General features: G+C 44.5%; 1 protein-coding gene across 3 annotated transcripts in view; it reads right to left on the minus strand.

Annotated features, from left to right (window-relative positions):
* Positions 1–4,660: 4,660 nt before the first annotated feature.
* Positions 4,661–22,627, minus strand: part of ABCC3 (ATP binding cassette subfamily C member 3) — a 43,112-nt gene continuing 25,145 nt past the window's right edge. Inside the window, exons 2-31 of one of the 3 annotated variants that reach the window (XM_069953401.1) lie at positions 22,364–22,540; positions 21,611–21,736; positions 20,940–21,077; positions 20,709–20,831; positions 20,565–20,626; positions 19,935–20,063; positions 19,421–19,639; positions 19,158–19,335; positions 18,912–19,073; positions 18,553–18,645; positions 16,970–17,173; positions 16,700–16,846; positions 16,246–16,333; positions 15,788–15,854; positions 15,358–15,484; positions 14,344–14,520; positions 13,975–14,142; positions 13,531–13,714; positions 13,347–13,452; positions 13,117–13,267; positions 12,834–13,041; positions 12,445–12,755; positions 10,964–11,163; positions 9,541–9,667; positions 8,773–8,874; positions 8,182–8,328; positions 7,937–8,095; positions 7,060–7,226; positions 6,677–6,871; positions 4,661–5,013 (exon numbers count right to left, since the gene is read on the minus strand). In XM_069953401.1, the coding sequence (XP_069809502.1) occupies positions 4,902–5,013; positions 6,677–6,871; positions 7,060–7,226; positions 7,937–8,095; positions 8,182–8,328; positions 8,773–8,874; positions 9,541–9,667; positions 10,964–11,163; positions 12,445–12,755; positions 12,834–13,041; positions 13,117–13,267; positions 13,347–13,452; positions 13,531–13,714; positions 13,975–14,142; positions 14,344–14,520; positions 15,358–15,484; positions 15,788–15,854; positions 16,246–16,333; positions 16,700–16,846; positions 16,970–17,173; positions 18,553–18,645; positions 18,912–19,073; positions 19,158–19,335; positions 19,421–19,639; positions 19,935–20,063; positions 20,565–20,626; positions 20,709–20,831; positions 20,940–21,077; positions 21,611–21,736; positions 22,364–22,540 (4,554 nt within the window). In that variant the 3' untranslated portion in view covers positions 4,661–4,901. Of the gene's footprint in view, positions 5,014–6,676; positions 6,872–7,059; positions 7,227–7,936; positions 8,096–8,181; positions 8,329–8,772; positions 8,875–9,540; positions 9,668–9,709; positions 9,986–10,963; positions 11,164–12,444; positions 12,756–12,833; positions 13,042–13,116; positions 13,268–13,346; positions 13,453–13,530; positions 13,715–13,974; positions 14,143–14,338; positions 14,521–15,357; positions 15,485–15,787; positions 15,855–16,245; positions 16,334–16,699; positions 16,847–16,969; positions 17,174–18,552; positions 18,646–18,911; positions 19,074–19,157; positions 19,336–19,420; positions 19,640–19,934; positions 20,064–20,564; positions 20,627–20,708; positions 20,832–20,939; positions 21,078–21,610; positions 21,737–22,363; positions 22,541–22,627 lie in introns of those variants that run through there. The other 2 variants (XM_069953402.1, XM_069953403.1) reach the window with 2 other exon arrangements.

Consider the following 22,627-nt stretch of genomic DNA (forward strand, 5'->3'; position numbering starts at 1 on the left):
TGGAATAAGGATGATCGGCTATTTTTTACCCTTGTTTACATGCAGAGCTGGCACGGGGGGAGGGGTGTTCAAACAGGGCAACTGCCCAGGGTCCCCAAACCCAAGGGACCCCTTGCAAATGTATGGGGCAACTAGCGGCAGCCTGCAACATATAAAAGTAAACCTTGTTGCTAGCCGCGGTTTACTTTACAACAGTGGAAGAGTCTACTGACATTGCCCCCTTAGGCCGGTGTTGCCTAAAGTGTGCAGAGTGTGCAGTGGCCCCATAGAGAATGAACAGAGCACTGGCCACGGTGGGTGTGCAGGCGCATTGAGTGCTCCATTCACTGTGGGGCACTAGTATCACCGTTCATGGCATTGGTGTGGGTCTGAGAAGTCGGACCCCCTATCTTATGGGTGGGAGAGGTATATTTTAAATATATATTTTCTGAAATATTAACGGTTTAGCATTAGGATGTGCCTGGCCATACCATGCACCCCACATGCCTATACAAGGAAAATCTTACATAACATATATATATATATATGTTATCAATATAATTCATAAAAACGAAAACTACTACAACTACAATTACTGGTGATTACCAGTGAGTGTAATGTAACATTTCCCCCTCTCCTATGACATCTAATGGTAGCGTCATTGGTGACAGGGAAATAAGGTGAGTGATGGCCGGCTATTAAGGGGTGGAGGAGGCCGGATTTTTTTTTTTTTTTTTTTAAATCAAGATTTACTGAAATCTATAACTTTCTGAGATTAGGATGTGCCTGGCCATACCAGACACGCCAAATATCCAGGTGAGAACATTATGGTACTAACTACATGAGACAGGGAAATAAGATGCCAGATTACTCTGAACCCCCTTGGAGACACATACTGCACATGGGCTTACAGGGTGGGTTCCCACACGCTGCGAGAAATCTGCTGCAATTCCTGGCACTGTCAGTGTGAATAGGTTTACAAACTCGCAGCGGGATGAAAATTTCGTAAGTAAACGCCATCCCCCTTAACTCGCCGCGGCCCAGTGAATACATTATTGTTCAGCGCTCTGGCTTGCTGCTGGGGTTCCCGTCTCCCTGACATCCCTGAAGAAATGTTTGCGTTTTTGAAATAATGTGTATTATGAAGTCGCAATTTTTTTTTTACAATATAACTTTTTTTTTTTTTACCACATATTTTGGGGGCTGCAGAAAGGGGTCTCATACTAAATGGGGGTGTCCAGTGAGGCCTGATACTATATGACGACTGGACAGAGGGGCCTATACTAGTGACCTTACTACTATATAGGAGTACAGCGCATACCTAACTGTTATGTGGGGGCAACCTTAAACCGATTAAAACAAACTAAGGGCCCTATTCCACCGGACGACTATCGTTCAGATTATCGTTAAATCGTTCGATTCCAAACGATAATCGTTCGGTTGAAATGCTGTTAACGATTAATGACCAAACGAGAAATCGTTGACCTATTTTTATCGTTGCTCGTTCGCAAAATGTTCGGAAATCGTTCGCATTGAATAAGACGTCGCCCGGTCGTTCGCAGTAGATACGAAAGCAATAGTGAAGAAAAAACTATCACAAATACGATCATAAGTAACGATTATCGTTCCAGGGAAATGAGTGAACGTTTTCAGGTCTTTCGCAATAGCGGTCGTTTGAGATTGTTAAATCGTTAACGATTATGCGAACGATAATCGTCCGGTGGAATAGGGCCCTTACTGATGTAGAAATCCAGGGAATTCCTGAGGTTCACTTACTTGTAGCTGTATAAATACTATAACCTGCCACCTATCAGGTGTGTATAGCTTTATTTGGTTTATTAGATACATGTATAATGATTTTAGTGCAGACAACCTGCAGCTTACTGTATAATAATAGGAGCATACACAATCCAGCTCCACCGTAAATCGCCCTGTTTCAGCGCTACCTTCCATCCTTGGTGAGGACAAGATGGGAAAACGTTTCAAAGTTTCCAATGTGTAAACAATTCTTCAATCTTTATTGTGTCCCCAAGAATAAAAGAAAAAAGAAAGAAAATTTTTGACTACTTATAGTGATCTTCTTCATGGTCATACTACCATTACACCTTACGGCCACTCCATGGAACATGCCAGACTCCAGAAAAAGCAAAAACTTTCCAATGTAAGAAACTTTTATATCTAAATTTTACACTAATGATACACATAGATTTATGTACATTATTTTACATATATTGTATTTCTGTTTTCTCCCCCCGTTCCTTCATTGAAACTTTAAGAAGAGAAGTTTGTTTGTTTGCCCCCTCTCTTTACCAGCAGAGGGGTCTGTGTAGCAGTACCTGCACATCATCACTTCTCAAGTAGGTTTTTACTAATGCTGGGTCAGGGGCATGGTGGAGAACCCAGGAATCAGACTCCAAACAGTCAAGTTATTGCTTGTCTTAATGGTATGACATTAGTTCCTATCGATTTGAAGGAGATTCTGGTATTATGGATGATCTCCAGTCTTGTTTCAACGCTTTTAAGGACTATGACAGGGAAGCTGCCTCCAGAGGGCGCTAGATATCCATCTGTTTCCTTTCATTCCGTCACCTGCATATTTTCTCCCAGGTGACATTGCCTAGGCTGTAAGACTCCGTATGTCATCTTGGCAATCCCTTTAAGAATATTTACACATTACTTACAGATTTGCACCCAGCTATTCCATATTCTAAGAAGCACATGGTGTGTAAGTGCCTGATAGAGCCACCAATCCATCAAGAAAAGTCATTTTTCCAGCCTTATATTCCAGCTATATCCTAATCTTGTGACATGAAGGCCTCAGGGATAACTTGTATTCTTCTCAGTTACAGTATGTGTTACTGAATAATATGGATCCCATTTGGTATAGCTGCTCGGGTCCCAGCAGTTGTAGCAGGGGTGCTATAATCTGGAGAGCCAGGGGCTATTGATTGCCCTCCCAATTTTTCTGTCTATCACAAATCCTCATTATTAGGGCACCGGGAATGACATTTCGGTGGAGCAACCCTAGTTGGCTCAGATGTGGGCCACTCGTATAGAGGCCCTGAGGCTAATAGTTTTATGGGGGCACTGTGACCCTCATGACTAGTAATGGCCGTGCATGGGGCCAGTATGTAAAACATTTGCTGAATATTGTCTCCCTATTTCCATTTCTTGAAAGTTAATTTGCATACTAGTGCACAAATCTAAAACTTTCTCCAAACTGCTCGGCACCGACTGTGATATTCTCCTAAGACAGGCATGTCCAAACTTTTTTCGAAGAGTGCCAAATTTGTTGAAGTGAACATGTGCGAGGGCCGACCATTTTACATGCTACATGCTATATGCTTTATAACACAGGCAGATAATAGCAAGCTGGATACCTGGGGGGCCGTAAAAGTTCGGAACGTGGGCCGCAAATGGCCCTCCGGCTGGACTTTGGACATGCCTGTCCTAAGATGAAGTCTGCACCAGCTAGAACTACCAAAAAGTAGCCAACTCACTCCTCTCTAAAGAATCTATTTCTACAACAAAGAAGTTATTCTGTTCAGTTACCAGTTTGCAATGGGTTACCATCACCAGTGCGCCTCCCCCACTATCAATGCAGCTGGCCATGGGAGTGTGGTGAAAACCCTTGAGTCATTGTTACCATGACAGGGCTGTAGATTATTACGAGGCCAAACTATACCACCCTAGCTAGCCTCTGAGATTGTGCCTTCCCCATTAATCTGGTCTAGATCTTCCATCAGGTAGATCTTCTTATCTAGCTCATCCTTCGTCCACCTTCACAATCAGATCTTTCACTGGCATTGCCAATTGCTTATAACAGCTGGAGATGGGAATCGGGACCCTCCACTCCAATTTCTTTAAACATTGGGTCTTGTCCACCAATGGCTCGAAAATGCTACTATACTTGGATAACTTCATCCTGACAACTCAGGTTTCATCTCCAGGGCCCCTCTAGATGCCAAAGGGCCACTGCTATGTTGTACAAATTGAGGGGTCTCCAAAACCTGTGATTGCATTCGGGATATCTTTTCTCTCTGTCTTTCCTATAGTCCAGTGTGAGGCTTATGTAGTACAGGCAAAGACTTGGACCACAACTCAGTGTCCTTTTCAAATATTAGAATAAATGGTCTATCACATTATTTAACTCCCTTAGAACATGGGGGTGAATTTCATCTAGACTTGTTAATTTCCTAATTTAGGCCGGCCATTCTGTGATACTGGTACTGTGGTACTATGGTACTGTCGGGATGATCTTCATGTTCTTCATGTTGAATTGGGATGAGGGCGCATCCGTGTGCGCCCGCATCCCAATTCACCATAGCACACAATGGAAAGTGCGGCCGGAGCCGCACTTTCCATTGTGTGAACTGACAGTTCTATGTGGCCGCTATTCAATGAATAACAGCCACACAAAACGGACGTGTCAGTTTTCCATACGGCCGCTTGAAATCCCGTCCGGAGCGTATACTATATATATACACTATGGCCGGGATTCCATTCATTTTCAATGCAAAGTATCTTTTGAATTAAAATTGCAAATTGCAACAACGCCGGGATTATTTAAAAAAATATGTTGTGTGAACTTAGCCTCAATGTTTTATATGTTGATATATAACCTTGTAGGTACCAATTATATACTTGACAAGCTGTTAGAGCTGCAAATAAATAAAAGAAATCATTAAAAAAAGTGAATTTAATGTATTTTCCCCCACTTTTTCAGTATTTTGTACAATATTTAAATAACTTTTTTCTCATACAAATGTTTGCAGTAATAAAAGTTGATCCGTTATATAAAATATCAGTTTGTGATTACAGTCAGAATGTTGAATGCTCTGAAAACAAAACCAATTTTCTGTACATTGTGGAAAATGATAAAAATAATATAAAATAAAAATAAAAAAAATATATAAAATATTCTAAGCTGCCAATCCGGCATCTTTGGCCATTCCATAAAATATTCCTCTGGATGCGATGAGATTGGTTGGGGTGTCAAATTCTGCTATTTTCCCTTTGTCCAAAACTAGTACCCTGAAAGACATTAAAGATATGTGGAAATTGTTACAAGTAAAAAAAAGATTTGGCGCTGAAAGAAAAAGTAAGTAAACACTTTAACCTTCAATTTCTACATTAATTAAAAACAAAATGTAATCAAATTGTTTTCTGACTCTGACTTCTAAATCTGACTCTTTTCTGAGTTTACACGGAACGATTATCGTGCGAATTTGCACAATAACGATCGAATTCGAACGATAATCGTACGTGTAAATGCAGCGAACGATCAAACAACGAGCGAGAAATTCATTTTGATCTTTGAACATGTTCTTAAATCGTTGTTCGCAAAAAATTCGCAGAACGTTCGGTGTAAACAGTCGTTCACCGATTAAGCCTATGTGCAAGATAGGCTTAAGCAATCGCAAAACGATCGCAAAACGATCTTTCTGTACGATATATCGTTCCATCTAAACGCTGATCGTTATAAAAAAAACGTTACTTCGAAATCCTTAATCGTACGATCGGGCGAATTATCGCTCCGTGTAAACGCAGCATTACAATACTCTGACAATTATAGAGACACCCAATGTAACTGAACTCAGGGAGACCAGCCAAAGATAACACTGCCGGCTGCTAGTTAAAGCGCTTAATGCAGTGAAATCCTAGGTGCATTGCTTCCAGGGAAACATGAATATGTAAAAACAGAGCCCGTGGAGCCTCATTGAAGAGTCTGGAAACACAGGGCTCTGTTTATACATATTCATGTTTCCCAGGGAGCTATGCACCTAGGATTTCACTGCATTGAGTGCTTTAACTAGCAGCCGGCAGTATTATCTTTGGCTGGTCTTCCTGAGATCAGCGATCTGTTTCTCTTATGGCTCTACGAGGCATTGCTCCCAACTAGCTAGAATCCTGCTCCACACTGATGAGGGGCAACACTCCGAAACAGCTGTATGTGGATGGATACCTGGCCTTGGTTTTCCCTTGTCATTACATAGGGCCACGTAATATGGTGGTTTTGGTGGTTTCCCCACAGGAACCACCCCTTGGCTGGGTCCTTCTCAGAAGGATATCTGGCTAGGCCTGTGTTTCCAGACTTTTAAATGAGGCTCATTATAGAATGGCATATAAAACCTAGTTACTGACAGACCTAATCTACTCATGAAAGACTCATTTACAGGGAAGAATGATGAAAAACTTCTCAGCTTTGTGCAGATCTTATTTGGAACGACAGAAAATTTTTGGTGGAAGTGATCACACCTAAAGGGGTATGTACAGGTCATAAAATCAAAGGGTTTATCACTTTCTTCCTGCACTGTTGATGTTTACTCAGTTTGCTCATTGAAAGACATGAAAAGTACAATCATCTGTGTGTTATTAGTTTGGTTACATAGAGGGAGATTTATCAAACTGGTGTACAGTAGAATTGGCCCAGTTGCCCCTAGCAACCAATCAGATTCAACCTTTCATTTTCCAAAGAGTCTGTAAGAAATGAAAGGTGGAATCTGATTGGTTGCTAGGGGCAACTAAGCCAGTTCTACTTTACACCAATTTAATAAATCTTCTCCCATAGTGTTTATTTACCACCACCCCAAGTGAGCCATAGTTTCTATAAGAAGATCTTCCAGCTCCAGCTTCCCATATTGGTAGTTTTGTGGTTTTCTGTCAAGGAGTAATGGTGGACATGGAGCTCACATACCTTGTATAATCCATAATGGTATTAAGCCGGTGAGCAATGGTCAGCACTGTGCAGTCCTCAAATTGCGTCCTGATGGTCATTTGTATGAGGTCGTCAGTTTCCAGATCAATGGCGGCAGTGGCTTCATCCAATATCAGGATACGAGTTTTGCGGAGGAGAGCTCGGGCCAAGCAGACGAGCTGCCGCTGACCGACACTGGGGAAGAATGGAGAAGTATATAGTAATAGGGGGATGAGGGGATATGATTTACTCTGAATACATGTAGCAGCCCAGATCTCAACCTTTCTGAATCCCTCAGAGTATGACTGTGTGGGTGGGATAAGTTGCAATTGAAGCTTTTTTCCTTCTGTAAGGAGGGAGGATCTAGTAGAAGATTTTCTCACCTAAGATTTTCGCCGCCCTCTGAACACTCGTAATCCAACTTCTCAGTTTGGGAGGAAACAAACTTTTTCAAGTTGGACAATTCCAGGGCTTTCCAGATATCGTCATCTGAGTATCTATCGAAGGGGTCAAGGTTCATTCTGAGCGTTCCTGAGAAAAGAACTGGGTCCTGCGAAGACACGAACATGAGAAAATCATATGATACACAGAAACAGTAGAGTCCTCATACACATCTGTTGGGGTTAGGACTGGACACCCTTAGGGGGGTAAATGATCAGCTCTGCTTAATTTTTATGGCTAATTCTAATATCCTTCTTATCAGGTGACTGAGATAATAGGTGTCAATCATCTTGTACTCAGGAATTCAGAACTGAGCCCTGTGCCCTGTGTCTTGCCTCTGGGGGATTCCTTTTCTCCTTGTCTTCCATACTCCAACATCATACCATCTTCTGACGTGCCTATATATATATATATATATATATATAAGAAGTGATAACCAGCGGCACACCAATTGTGTGAAGAAAACGTGATGATTTATTCGTGAATCAAAACATCTCAGCAAACACAGTCCAGCACGACGTTTCGGCGGGAGTCCGCCATTTTCAAGTGCCACTTAGCACTTGAAAATGGCGGACTCCCGCCGAAACGTCGTGCTGGACTGTGTTTGCTGAGATGTTTTGATTCACGAATAAATCATCACGTTTTCTTCACACAATTGGTGTGCCGCTGGTTATCACTTCTTATCTGGATCAAGGGTTCGTGGTCAGAACCAAGCCAACGAGCACCCGCATCGCTGAGACCTGTAGTGCCACTCATCTCCACAGTATATATATATATATATATATATATATATATCAGAATATGACGTGTTGGTGTTACCTGTGGGATGATCGTGAGCATGGAGCGGAGGCTGTGCAGCCCAATCTCAGAGATATTCACTCCATCGATATTGATGATTCCTTCAGCTGCTTCCAAAATCCGAAAGAGACACAGCGTCATGGAAGATTTCCCCGCTCCTGTCCTTCCAACGATTCCGACCTATAAACCAATATGATACAGTATGTTATACAAATTCATTGCCTTCTACTGTGGAACCTGTGAGTAAGTAATAATCCTATACTCACCTTCTCTCCTCCTTTTACACTAAGGCTCAGATTCTTCAACACCAAGTCCAGGCCGGGCCGGTACCGCACTGAGTAGTTTGAGAACTCGACTTCCCCTCGGCTTGGCCACTCTTCTGAAGGCTTCTTATCTTCTATGATCCATGGTGCCTGAGATGAGAAGATGACGAACTCATGTTTAGGATCATGTATGTGACCAAATTGCATTATCTGCAGCTGTATCATCATCAGCAGTCGGTGACACCTGAGACCGATACAATCATGGTGGCTTTCTGGATTATTATTATTTATTTTTAAAGGGCCCCGAATTCCAGATCGCTATAAAAGCGGTAAGGGTTAACAAACAGGACATAACAAAATCAAATCACATTACATGAATAAGGTACAATGGATATGGATAATCCCTTGCTCCCGCCAAAAGACAGTACTGTAAGCTAACGTGCAAATTTGTGAAGAGAATCTGGCCAATTTTCAAATCAATACAAATTCAATATAATTTAAGGCAGAGGACACAGATGAGACACACAGAGCCTACGGGTCACCTCCAGTCTTGTTCCTGTGGGACACTACGCCGTTGGTTTACGAAGAACTCACCTCTGTTTCTGTCTCGGCATATTCCTTCACACGCTCCACAGCCACGATGTTGGTCTCTAAGTCAGAAGTCATTCTCACCATCCAGTTTAGGGACATTGTCACCTGAACAGTAAAACATGAAGAAAACCTTGAGAAGATATACCTTTAGGCTATGTTCCCATTCGGTAAGAGACCGTCCGTCCAGTGAGCGTGCAGTACCGGCCTGATGATCTTTAGCGCCGCTAAGTTCTAATGCAAGCGCATCCATGCACGCCCGCATCAGAACTTTCAACTGCACACAATAGAGAGTGCAGAGAATCCATTGTGTGAACTGACAGGATTTCTGCGGCCGCTATTCAGTGACAGTGACATGTCAGTTTCTTGCGGCGCCACAAGGGATCCCGGCCGGAGTGTATACCATGTGTATACACTCCGGCCGTGATTCCCTCAGCCTGCAGCACTACGTAAGTCCAGCAGAAATCTGATTTCTTCGGAACTTACGTAGTGTGAACATAGATTGCCTTTAGTGAACAATAGTGAACAATAGATTGCCTTTACTTGCACAGATCAAGAGATTTAGAAGAATCGGGATGAATTACAGCAATGCTCCCCAACCTGTGACCCTGTTGCAAAACTCCCATCATGTCCTGGCAAATCTGCTGAAAAAGATTCACAACTTTTCCTTTGGCTGTGATGGACGTTGTAGCTTTGCAACAGCTTGAGGGCCACAGTTTGGTGAACACTGAATCATTGGACTGTGGGAGCACTGGGGTATGGTATCGAACGTACCTGCAAAGCGTAAGATACGGAGAGACCCACAAGACCAGGACTGAGACTCTCTCTACCAATCACAGCGAAGAGAGCGGCAAAGAGGACAACACAGTTTCCGACAAACTCAACCCTGATTCCCAGCCACCTGGAAGGGTACAATATACTCTGTTAATGTTTAGTCATCTTCTCCTTAGAAATTTTTTTTTCCCCATCAGCCACCTGGGAAATTTATTATGCGCCACAATGTACAATGAGAAAATGGCCGCCAGATGAATGCACAAGCATATGTCCCACAGGAAGGTTGAATACAATGGTAGCGGATTATTAACGCTCCATGTTGCGCCATGTTTTACCTGGAAATACAAAGAAGCAGAGTCTGAGGGCGGAGTCTGAGCGAGTGGCAGAGAGGAGGAGGCGGATATGGCGGCTCCGTTCATGCAGACAGTAAGAAAGCGAGAAAAGGCTGAAGAAATGGAGGAAAGGAGATAAAGAAGAATGGGTCAGCGGGGGAAGGATCCTAAGCAGCCATGCAGAAGACTGGACATGAAGTCTATTCATTGTATAATGCAAAGTTCTTGATCTTTCAATGTGTTATCTTTCACCATTTTAAAGTCCTCTGCTTGTTGTCAGGGAACACGAACAACGATCATCAAACTCCAGACTAAACTAGCCCAAATATCAGTGTAAATGACAGACATCAGCCAAGTATATAGCAGCCAGAGGTTAATCTAATGGAGAGTATTCACAGCAAGCAGAGGTATTTTATAGATCCATATTTTGGAGACACAAACTCCGCCCTCTGGATCTCTATCTGGGTTATACCCAGGCTAACGGTGGCCGGCCGGCTCTCTGTGACAGGGCAGTATGCCGTGTGCGGTACAGGCGGTGGGGATGAACATGACTGGTGCCAGCAGAAAATGACTGCAGAGAAGCGCCAGGAGGTAGCAACTAAATCCACAAACTAAAACAAAGACCCCACCAGCAGAATACGTGAAAACCATTCTATAATATCTTTTCCTTAGAATCTAAGGATGCTCTACCGATTTGTCAGGGTCAGAGTTGTCATGGCGATCTTGTGTGCAATAAAATCTCCATTCATGTCGATGGTCCCATAATGGTTACACAAAGGTCAGATCTTAGTAGTGGAGCCTCAGGCCTGCTGGTTTGACTTTATAGGCCCAAAGCCTGACTCTGCACTACTGATTTGTCTGGTTCACTGTTGTCATGAGAACCTTGTGCAGATTAAAATGATCATCCACATCAATAGTTTCATTTGAGCTCAGCTATTGATGTAGATGGTGATCTGTATTCATAAAAACCCTTTATCTGACAGGGATTAAAGGAGGAACAGATTCTCTCTTTACTGCAGCCTCCGGCCTGTGAGATCCTGTGTATTGTTTGATATCACGCTTAGGTCATACCACCAGGGTATACACAGTACCTGTTGGACACTATGCCCGGGTAGTAGCTCTTTTGATTTTCATCCACTTTGTTGTCACTGAGTTGGACGAAGCTGCTCTGGCGTCCATAAGCCCGGATGATGCTGGCCCCTGTGATGGTTTCCGAGAAATGGGAGTAGATGGGAGACCGGCTGACTGACTCCAGACGCTTGAGCTGCCGGGATGTGGCCACGTAGAATCTCTGGAGAAACACAAGTGTGTATGGTAGATAGTTTGGTGGTCATCTTAAAGGGGAACTCCACATAGGAATGCAGCTATGACAATATATTATGGAATTAAGCTACGACTACACAGCGATTTCCGACAACTCAACCAGAAACTACTGCATCGCACTGCCTGGTCACACAACTCGATTACTCACACAAGTGAATAGGGTCACATTGTGACTTACATGTGGCTGCGAACCAGATTTTGCAGTTACAAAAAATCGATAGGCGGAGATACAGTTTTTTGAATGACCACTAGGCACAATACAGATCTGGAAGATATCCTCATCCATCTTCGTAAGGGATGATCCCTGGTATGTGCCAGTAGCTGACCAAACTAAGTCTATGTTCACACTAAGCTCTTTGCCTATTTTTTTGGCCATAAAATGCTTGTAAAAGAGACAAAAACTGTATAAAGGTAGCATCGAAATGATCGCTCTGATCTATTTTCTGATAGGGAACTTTGGTTACATCTGCTGGTGGAGGCTGAGTTAACCGTCCCCTTGGAAGTCATGTGTAGAGTGATTTCTTGCTTCATTGGTTGAATATAGGCCCCTCCTAGACCGGGATAAAGGATGTGATGTCACAGAGGCTACATGAGGCTACATGTATAAGATGGCGCCGCCCTGAGCTTTATGCAGTAAGTCATGTCAGGTTGGGGGGAGGGGATGGAAGGAAGTGTTGATGAGTTTCAACAAACACAAGAAAATCTGTGATGTTAAACAGGAAACCATCAGAGGGTGAATCACTACAGATCCGACAGATTATATTGCTGCACAACAGGGGATCTGAAGCGATTCTGACGCCAAAATGAATGTGTTGCAGATTTGAGTTTTTCTTTAAAAAACAAACAACATGTACAGTGTGAACACAGCCTTAATGGCTCGCTCAGCCTGGATTGTTTGGGTTGAGTTTCATTATTAAGGAAATTTTAATGCAGAAAACCTGCAGTATATCTGTCATGTGTGATCATATTGCTATGGCTCAGCCTCACGTAGAGAAGACACTGTGGATTATCTGAAGCGTTCTGGAGTTTTTTTTGGTAGGTTTCTGTCCAGATTCAGGAGTGCACATACAGTTTATAATGCAGATCTGCTGTACAGTGTTTCTGCACCCAAACCATCAGTTTATATACAGTACGTAGCAGATCTGCACGTGTTAAAGTGCCCTGTGGGTTTTCCACAGCAATTTTTGACAAAAATCTTCAGTAGAGAATGTGCCCTGGTAGTCATGTGTTACGGAAGTCTGGCACTCACCTGTACGAAGAAATAGACAAAGGCCAGGGGTATAATCACTACGGCGAACAGGGGCGTGCTGCAGACAATGACAATCATAGTGGACACTGAGTTGAAGAACGTGGCCAGGAACATGAGGATGGTGTGGGGTATGACCTCATCGATGACATAGATGTCCTTAGAGAAGCGGTTGATGATTCGACCAATGGGTGTGGTGTCATAGAACGACTGTGGCGTGTGCATTTTATTCTCCAAGAGTGCTGCATGCAGCTTCCGTGCTGCGCCAATCCCGGCCATGGCCAAGGTGAAGGAGGACGTCATCACCAGGAGACCTAATAAACATCAGAAGAATAACATCATACATCCGGACCCATCCAGAACATTCCCGCCCCCCATCTCATCTTTCCCACCTTGTAACAATCCCAGTGCAGCATAGACCCCAACTCTCTGTTGTGTGTTTTGCTGCGTCCCGTTGACCACCGGCTCGTTGGTCCAGTCGCTAAGCCACACGTTGGCCCCAATGGCGGAGGCGTTTTGGCAACAGTAGAGGAAGCAGATGAACAATGAGACCGCAAGTCCAACCGCTTTCATGTATTGCCAGAAAACCGCTAGCTTAACCTAAGGGGTGCAGAGCGTGAGACATCAGCTACGTAACACCACCTTGGATACAGCACGTTGGGCCAGTTCACGTACCCTCCCGGTCTCTGTTGTCTCCGTCTGAATAAGTTTCTCCACCGGAGGTTTTTTCGGGGTGCCGCTTTCTGATGTTTTTCTTTCACAAACCTTCCTGCGCACTGACATGATGTGAGGCGGTTCTGTGTCGGAAGAGAGGACGCTGATCTGTCTGGAGAGAGAAGAGGTCAATGAGTTACGACGTGTTATAGCATATGTGTCTCCTCTCCTCCTTCACACATCCTCCTCACCGGATGAACTTCTTCCGGGCCTCGTTGGCAACAGGTTCGCTGTCTACCAGATCCGTGTGGTTGCTCAGTGTCTCCTCGGCCAGCAGCACCTCCTCCTCATCTAGGACTGGGGATACAGAGAAATGGCGTGAAGTGATGAAGCATATGAGATGAAGCATATGCGGGGAGCGGTGTTGTCACCTACTCATCAGTTCCTCCTCCTCCACGTTGTCCTCAGATGAGTAGTTCCGCAAGAATTCAGCGAATGCTCCATTTTGCTTCATCAGCTCTTGGTAAGATCCCGTCTCTGAGACTTTACCGTCCACAATCACCACAATATGGTCGACCTGCGGCAGAAAACTGATCCCGTGTGTGACCAAGAGCCGAGTCTAAGGGAAAAAAGAGAGTCATGATGAATACAGGATGGGATGGATGGCTGTGAGGTTCTAAGGAGGTATCACACATGACAGGATTAGATACAACAGCTCAGTTTTAGATACATTATGCTTAGATACACTAGCGGTTGGCGCTATACAAATAAATATTATTATTAGCTCAGCAGGCTCCATAATGTCACATGATGTGGTCCGCCATGACGGATGATCGGAGCACTGTATATATTAGATATTGGGATTTTTCCAGCACTCACCTTTCCTCGTAGTAGACCATCGGGGCCAATAACATTGTCGAAGATGTGTTTGGCCACATGAGCGTCCACGGCCGAGAGCGGATCATCCAATAGGAAAACATCTGAACTACTGTAGACGGCCCGGGCGAGGCTCACCCTCTGCTTCTGCCCTCCCGATAGGTTAATACCCTACAGGGGCGAATAAAGGAATACAGCACCTCAATCACATCATTCCATAACCCTCATAACTCTATATTAAGGGGTTATATGGTGGAAGAAGCAGGATCCACAGCAGCACAGAGAGTGCAAAATACAAAGCAGAAGAAGCAGGTCCACAGTCGGACAGAGTATTTAAGCAGAAGCTCATGTGATTATATATATATACCTCACCTTTTCTCCGATCTCAGTCTGGTCCCCTCCTGGCAGCACCTCCAGGTCGGTCACCAGGGCGCAGGCTTCCAGAACCTTCTTGTAGTTTTTCTCACTTTCTGCTCGACCAAACAAGATGTTGTCCTTCAGTGTTGAGTTCTGTATCCAGGCCTGCTGTGGAACGTACGCCACCGAGCCCTGCAACATGTATACAAGGGTCAGTCAGCACCTCACATGTGCCCTGCACCGCAGTCTCCTCCCTGACACCCACCACACATCACAGCCCACCAACCACTACGATATATATATGGGGATCAGCATATGTACCCTGGACCGCAGTCTCCTCCCTGACACCCACCACACATCACAGGCCACCAACCACTGCAATATGTATATGGGGATCAGTATATGTACCCTGGACCGCAGTCTCCTCCCTGACACCCACCACACATCACAGCCCACCAACCACTGCAATATGTATATGGGGATCAGTATATGTACCCTGGACCGCAGTCTCCTCCCTGACACCCACCACACATCACAGCCCACCAACCACTGCAATATGTATATGGGGATCAGTATATATACCCTGGACCGCAGTCTCCTCCCTGACACCCACCACACATCACAGGTCACCAACCACTGCGATATGTATATAGCGATCAGTATATATACCCTGGACCACAGTCTCCTCCCTGACACCCACCATACATCACAGGTCACCAACCACTGCGATATGTATATGGGGATTAGTATATATACCCTGGACCGCAGTCTCCTCCCTGACACCCACCATATATCACAGGTCACCAACCACTGCGATATGTATATGGGGATTAGTATATGTACCATGGACCGCAGTCTCCTCCCTGACACCCACCACACATCACAGGTCACCAACCACTGCGATATTTATATGGGGATTAGTGTATGTACCATGGACCGCAGTCTCCTCCCTGACACCCACCACACATCACAGGTCACCCGTGATAAACCCTTGAAACAGAACTGCTCATTATATGTAATAGTACTGACCCTGACAGAGACTTCTCCCTCCAGCTTCTCCATCTCCCCAAGAAGAGCGGACACCAGTGACGACTTCCCGCAACCCACATGACCAACAATGGCGACCAGTGAGCCAGAGGGAACCAGGAGGTTGATGCTAAGGATAGAAAAGAATAAGGTTCACACAGATAATATCACAAAGGACGGACGGGATCAGCAAACAGTATCACAGAGGACTGGCTTATGGACACTGATCAGCAGGCAGTATCACACATGATATGGATTAGATACAGCACCTCAGTAGACAGTATCACACGCTTTGATACCTCAGAAATAATGGGGAGATATAATCCTTGGGGGATGAATGCTTTGGGGTGGAGGCATTAAGGGGAGTTGCAATTTCAGAATTCATTGCATTACACTACACACAGGAACCACTTGGTGGCACTGCATCTCTTACTTGCTCAGCACCGGATCACTGGATTTTGCCCAGCTGAATGTCCCGTCCTGTACCGCAATGGCGACACCTGGAAACCATAAGGAACAGAAAATAAATATTTCAGATAAAGTATAAAATGTGAGGAGTTGTCTTAGTTGGTAGGATCCCTCATGTTATATTTCCTTACTGTCAGATTAAAGAGGGTTATCCAGCTATAGAAGAACATGGCCACTTTCTTCTAGAGACAGCACCACTCTTGTCTCCAGTTTGGGTGCAGGTTTTGCAACTCCGTTCCATTGAAGTGAATGGAGCTTAATGGCAAACCACACCTGATTTGGAGACGAGATTCGTGTTGTCTATCGCAGAAAGTGGCCATGTTTTTCTAAAGCTGGATGACCCCTTTAATCAGATTTGCCAGGTAAGAGGAATTTCCCTGATTCCTTTACTAGGGGTTGAACCATCCTGGCACCAGTTCTCACCAGTCATTGACTTGTCCTTGTTGACTGCGGCCGGGTCCAACTCCTCATTGGCCAAAAAGTTCTGGATCCTCTTGATGGAGACGCTGGCCTGGGGTACAGGAGTGATCGGGTTACACCTCAGACACACCAGTAGGTATGGTCAGATATGTCCTTTAAACCAGTGTCCAATAATCTGTATATGTATACATAGGTAAGAGAGATCTGGCACATTTGTATCTGATAATCCAGAATTTACAAAATTCCATTGATGCCAGATTATAAGACTTTTATTTTAAGGGTTTCATATATACCCTGTAAACACCTGAAGTAGATGGGACTTTACAGGTATCAGATACTCTCTGTACTATTAGGATCTGATAGCTACAGGATTATCATGTTACATATGTGCTGGATTATCAATTATTCTGGATTACTGGATGCTGGATTAAGGGAATATTCATGGATTTCTTCTCACCTGGGCGAGGCTGCTGATGACCTGAGGCAGCATGTTCAGTGGAAATCGTAGAATATTGAACAGTGAGAGGGACACAAAGGCCGTCTCTGCATCCAGAATGTTGTTCTCATCCACTGACACATACACAGCGAACGTAGTCAGCGCCACCTGCAAGAAAGTGGAGCAGGATTGTGAGGTTAACGGCAGTTTCCAGGGGGTATGCTGGTATTTGTAGTGTTCCCACAGCTGAAGGGATCTGTAGAGTTTATTCTGAAGGGTTGCCGCTCTTACCAGGAATGGTGCGCTGGTCCACGCAAATGTTGATAAAGCGTTGAGGTAAGCTGATTTCTTTAGGACATTGAGTTCTTTGCGGCGGATTTCCAGGACCTTCTGAGAAAACGACGGCTCCCAGGCATAAAGCTTCAGGACCTTAATCCCGTTTAGGATTTCATTCATCAGCTTAATCCTGGAATCCTTGTACTGCATCTGCTCCACCTGAAAGGACAGATATTGTTATATACCAAAGGGGCGGAGTCAGCATCAATGGTCTAAAGCAGGGTCGAAGTCAGAATTGTTACTGTAAAGCAGGGGTGGAGTCAGAATTGTTACTGTAAAGCAGGGGTGGAGTCAGAATTGTTACTGTAAAGCAGAGGCGGAGTCAGAATTGTTACTGTAAAGCAGGGGTGGAGTCAGAATTGTTACTGTAAAGCAGAGGCGGAGTCAGAATTGATACTGTAAAGCAGGGGCGAAGTCAGAATTTTTCCTGTAAAGTAGGGGCGGAGTCAGAATTGTTACTGTAAAGCAGGGGCGAAGTCAGAATTGTTACTGTAAAGCAGAGGCGGAGTCAGAATTGATACTGTAAAGCAGGGGCGAAGTCAGAATTTTTCCTGTAAAGTAGGGGCGGATTCAGAATTGTTACTGTAAAGCATTGGCGGAGTCAGAATTGTTACGGTAAAGCAGGGGCGAAGTCAGAATTTTTCCTGTAAAGTAGGGGTGGATTCAGAATTGTTACCGTAAAGCAGGGGCGAAGTCAGAATTGTTACTGTAAAGCAGGGGCGAAGTCAGAATTGTTACTGTAAAGCAGGGGCGAAGTCAGAATTGTTACTGTAAAGCAGGGGCGAAGTCAGAATTGTTACTGTAAAGCAGGGGCGAAGTCAGAATTGTTACTGTAAAGCAGGGGCGAAGTCAGAATTGTTACTGTAAAGCAGAGGCGAAGTCAGAATTGTTACTGTAAAGCAGGGGCGAAGTCAGAATTTTTCCTGTAAAGTAGGGGCGAAGTCAGAATTGTTACTGTAAAGCATTGGCGGAGTCAGAATTGTTACTGTAAAGCAGAGGCGAAGTCAGAATTGCTACTGTAAAGCAGGGGCGAAGTCAGAATTTTTCCTGTAAAGTAGGGGCGAAGTCAGAATTGTTACTGTAAAGCAGGGGCGAAGTCAGAATTGTTACTGTAAAGCATTGGCGGAGTCAGAATTGTTACTGTAAAGCAGGGGCGAAGTCAGAATTTTTCCTGTAAAGTAGGGGCGGATTCAGAATTGTTACTGTAAAGCAGGGGCGAAGTCAGAATTGTTACTGTAAAGCAGGGGCAGAGGCTGCACCATTGTTCTGAATGAGGGGTGGGATCTGCACAGGGGGCAATGCGGCACTATGCATAGGGGGGAAACAGCTAATCAAGTCATCTGCAGAAAGATGGAGATTTACATTACATCATAGAAAATTGTTTTGAGAATTGTAGAAAGGGGGCGTGGCTAATAGGAGTAAAATGCCCCAACCTGATGTGCGTCCCTTTTTGGCACAAATTAATTGTCCAACTAACCTGTGTGTGTGTGTGTGTGTGTGTGTGTGTGTGTGAAATCTGCATCACTGTCATCACTTACCTGGAAGGCTCTGGTCTTCATAGCAATAAAGGCATTAATGGGGATGAGAAGAACCATGATAGCAACTCCGGCCAGCACCGATGGTCCCAGAGTCTGAGAGAGGAAGAAGAGATCTGGATCAATACATGAACATACAATGATCCTGCCATTAGGCCAGTTTCCCCCCCAATCCGAACTACAACTCCCATTGACCTTGCTGGACTTTAGTTTTGCCGCAGTTTTGGAATGTGGCCCTTAGGTTCTGAGAAGTGTAACACCCAAACTCTCCTCTGGGGGCAGACTCTTTATTCTCCAATTACAGTCTTTAGTTACTTTTCTAGGTCACATGTGGGAATAAGCTCTCTATCCATCAGTGTTACCTGCCAGAGAAAATAAAGCGCCAGGAAGATCTGCAATGGGGCCGACCACAGCATGTTCAGGAAAGTGGTCAAGTCCTGGAAGCGTTGAGCATCTACCGACATCAGGTTGACGACCTCTCCGACTGTAGATGAACGCTTTGCAGCATTTGTGATCACCAGCGACTGTGAACAACAGGAGAGGGTCATATCGCTTATCAAGGACGTTGAAGAACTCATGGACTCACTGCTGGTGGAACATGATCTCACCTTTCTGTATATGATGCCAGTGATGGCACTTCTCAGTCGCATCCCAGTGACAAAGCAGTACTGGAAATGTTGGTGGAGGATCAGCGTTTGGGCTATCGAGGAGAGGAACATCAGAGCTGCGATAGTAAATCCCCACCACGCCGGAGCTTGTCTATTCTTAATGAAGTCAATGAGAATTCTGAAAGATAAGACATCACCAAGTATTAAGAAAACAATTCAGCCAACGTCCCATGATGCAGTTGAGATGTCATTTTGGCTGGTACCTTAGCAACTGAGGATTCACGAAGGACAAGAGGTCCTGAAACAGCTTAAAAACTGAACCGATTAGGAAGAAAGGGCCAAAGGCCTTTATCAGAACCTTTAAGAAGGACGGCTCTTTCCTCTTTTTGCTGTTTTCGATCAGGACATCGGACTCTGTGGGCTTCTCATCTATGTGGTTCATCTCTATCTCCTGCGTCTTTGTGAACTTCACTTCGCTCATCCTGGAATGAGAAAGAATCATGGGAAATTATGGTGGCACCTAAACCTGAGTTCACCAAACTATCTTCCTGCTTTGTTTAACCAGAGGAAAGGCATATGGACCATAGGGAAGACCCAACCAATGTACAGTACTAAATGGTCCCTCATATTGGACAAATATATGGGATTGAGGGTCAAGCCTTCAATGTTGGTCATCTTTGTTGTTGGCAGATAAGTGGCCAAGAATCAACAACATCTGCAAGAAAGTTACTGAAGACATGGACAGTCTTGGAGGCTGGTCCACCAACTTGTAGATACCTTATATTGTTCTTCTCATTTTCCCATTCCTTAATCAGTTTGGTCACAGCCGATTTCGAGGTGTCATCTTCATTCAAAGACCAAAGGTCCTTCTCTTCTAGAGGTCTTCTGTAGCCCAGTATGGCCATCCTAAGAAGGTAAAAGGGGCATTAAATCAACTGGAAAATCAGATCTTATCAAGCCTTTCAGAAGCTGATAGAGTGACTGTGCCCACTCACCAGCAGCAGAAGGCCTTAGGGCTGCCAATCAATCACTGATGGGTGGGGGAACATCTGAAGGCTGTGCATTACTCAATGATGGGAGCTGGAAGAATTCAAGGCTGTCAATCACTCAATAGGCAGGGGAATGTCTTAAGGCTGTCAAACCCTATAGGTAATACTGATAGGTGCGGCAATGTGGATTAACAAGGGAATGTCTCAAGATCATCCCAGTCACTAATGGGTGGAACAGGATCTCAAGGCTGTCTATCACTCACTTATAGAAGGGGGAGGGTCTCCAGCTCATGAAGACAATGCAGTCAATCACTCGTTTAAGAGGGGCAGTGAGGCAACCCTCAAAAAGAAGGACCTGAGGTGTCAATTTGGGATTATTTTGCACACCATTTGTGGCTGATAACTCCATTCTACTTACTTAGTGAACCACCAGAATGTTAATCTTGATAGAAAACCAGCATCTGACTCGGGGCAGGGATTCTGCAGAGAAGATTACGATACACTCAGTGTTAGTGTCTACACATTAAAGCGGATTGTAGATTATTAATGTATATGGACTCACACAGTCCGATCTGACGGGAGAAAAGAACGGCCGCGCCTCTTTGAAGCAAGCGAGAATAAGCTCCACCACCAGGAGAGAGAAATAAATAAAAAACGTGGTGAAGCGGAATCTGTCCGTGACGCCCTAAAAACACAAAGAATACAAAATATTGTTCATGACGTCAGGATCACTCACAGCTAATAATACATCAGGGAAATCAGGGCGACTATATCGCCGATCTTATCCCATTACCTTATTGACTGAAGACATGACCTTGGAGCGGAAGGGTACAATAGCGCATAGTGTTGCCAGAAACCAGAATACTATTAGCACCCCTGAGGACTGGACGCCCCTCAGTCTCTCGTACTGGATAATTATTGTCGCTGTAATCTGCAAAATGTAGAAAAATATGAAGGACCATCCATTGTGCATGGTGGCCCCAACCCCCTCAACTGCAGATGTCGGAGGGGAGAAGGGTCAATCGTGTTGAATTTCAACTCCCTCAACTTTTGTGTCTCAGGGAGAGAAATTGCCATCAGAGAAGTCCGTCAGGGCCCTTCTCCCCAAGCCAAATATGCATGTGTATTGAGGGGACAGGAAAAGATAGCTGTGAGCAGGTGTGTGGCCAGCTTTAATTGTATACAGCATTTACATCAATATCTACATCCTGTCTAATTTGAACAGTTATGTGTGACCATTGATGTGGATAGAGACCCAGGAGATTACACCAGTATAGAACCTGATCACCCCTTCAGTTTAGAGCCTCTGTCCCCAGTTTCATCCGACTTGATGAAAAGAATAGCTCTGGATGCTGTAATGGAACCCAATGGACCTCATTACAGGTCAATGGGCTTGTTGGGGCCGGTGGACAAGGTCTAATACAAGCAATAAGACCGTAACATGTTGACGGACTTGATACAAACCATTGTAATTCCGACTATAAGTGGGGTGACGAAGTACACCGGCGGAGGGGGGTCGTTCTGTACAAGACTATGGAAAGAGTAAAAGAGGTCCGCCCAACACACGCACCAGAGCAGCACTCCGAACAGCTGCAAAACAGAGGCCAATGGGTTAGACAACATTATACTACTGGATTATATAATTGGATTGTGTAGACTGTAACAAGTCCTCAGCTGTGAGAAGTATTAAAGGGGTTATCCAACGCTACAAAAACATGTCCCATTTTTCCCTCTCTTGTCTCCAGATTGGGTAGGGTTTGGAACTCAGTCCCATTGAAGTAAATGGAGCTTAATTGCAAACCACATCTGAACTAGAGACAAGAGAGGGGGAAAAGTAGCCATGCTTTTGTAGCGCTGGATAACCTTTAAGTCTGTATTAGAGATGAGCGAACCTGGAGCATGCTCGAGTCGATCCGAACCCGAACTTTCGGCATTTGATTAGCGGTGGCTGCTGAAGTTGGATAAAGCCCTAAGGCTATGTGGAAATCATGGATATAGTCATTGGCTGTATCCATGTTTTCCAGACAACCTTAGAGCTTTATCCAAGTTCAGCAGCCCCAGCTAATCAAATACCGAACGTTCGGGTTCGAACTTGAACCCGAACCCGGTTCGCTCATCTCTAGCTAGTCTGTATGTGTTGTATACAATTGTTAGCTATAGTAGTGCCTGCATGCTCCAACATTAGTGTCATGTGCGCCTACATAGAACAATCCTTACCGTCTTGGCTTTGCTTAACATGGACAGCACGATGTATCCCCTCCTGTTATACTTTAAATAAATAATATAAAATGGCAGTATGGCCCAGAGGTAGATGCAGGGGATCCAGGCGATGACCGTGTATTGGAAGCATGGCGTCAGGTCTGGGTTATCTGTGTACAGCGTCAGGTTGGAATCCTGAAAATAAATAAATTATATGACTGTAGTCTCCTCATTACCCAGATTCCCTCTGAGTTTATAGTCAAATTATCAGGATACAAGATC

This window comes from Dendropsophus ebraccatus, chromosome 14, assembly GCF_027789765.1.
Source record: "Dendropsophus ebraccatus isolate aDenEbr1 chromosome 14, aDenEbr1.pat, whole genome shotgun sequence".
NCBI classification, from domain to species: Eukaryota; Metazoa; Chordata; class Amphibia; order Anura; family Hylidae; genus Dendropsophus; species Dendropsophus ebraccatus.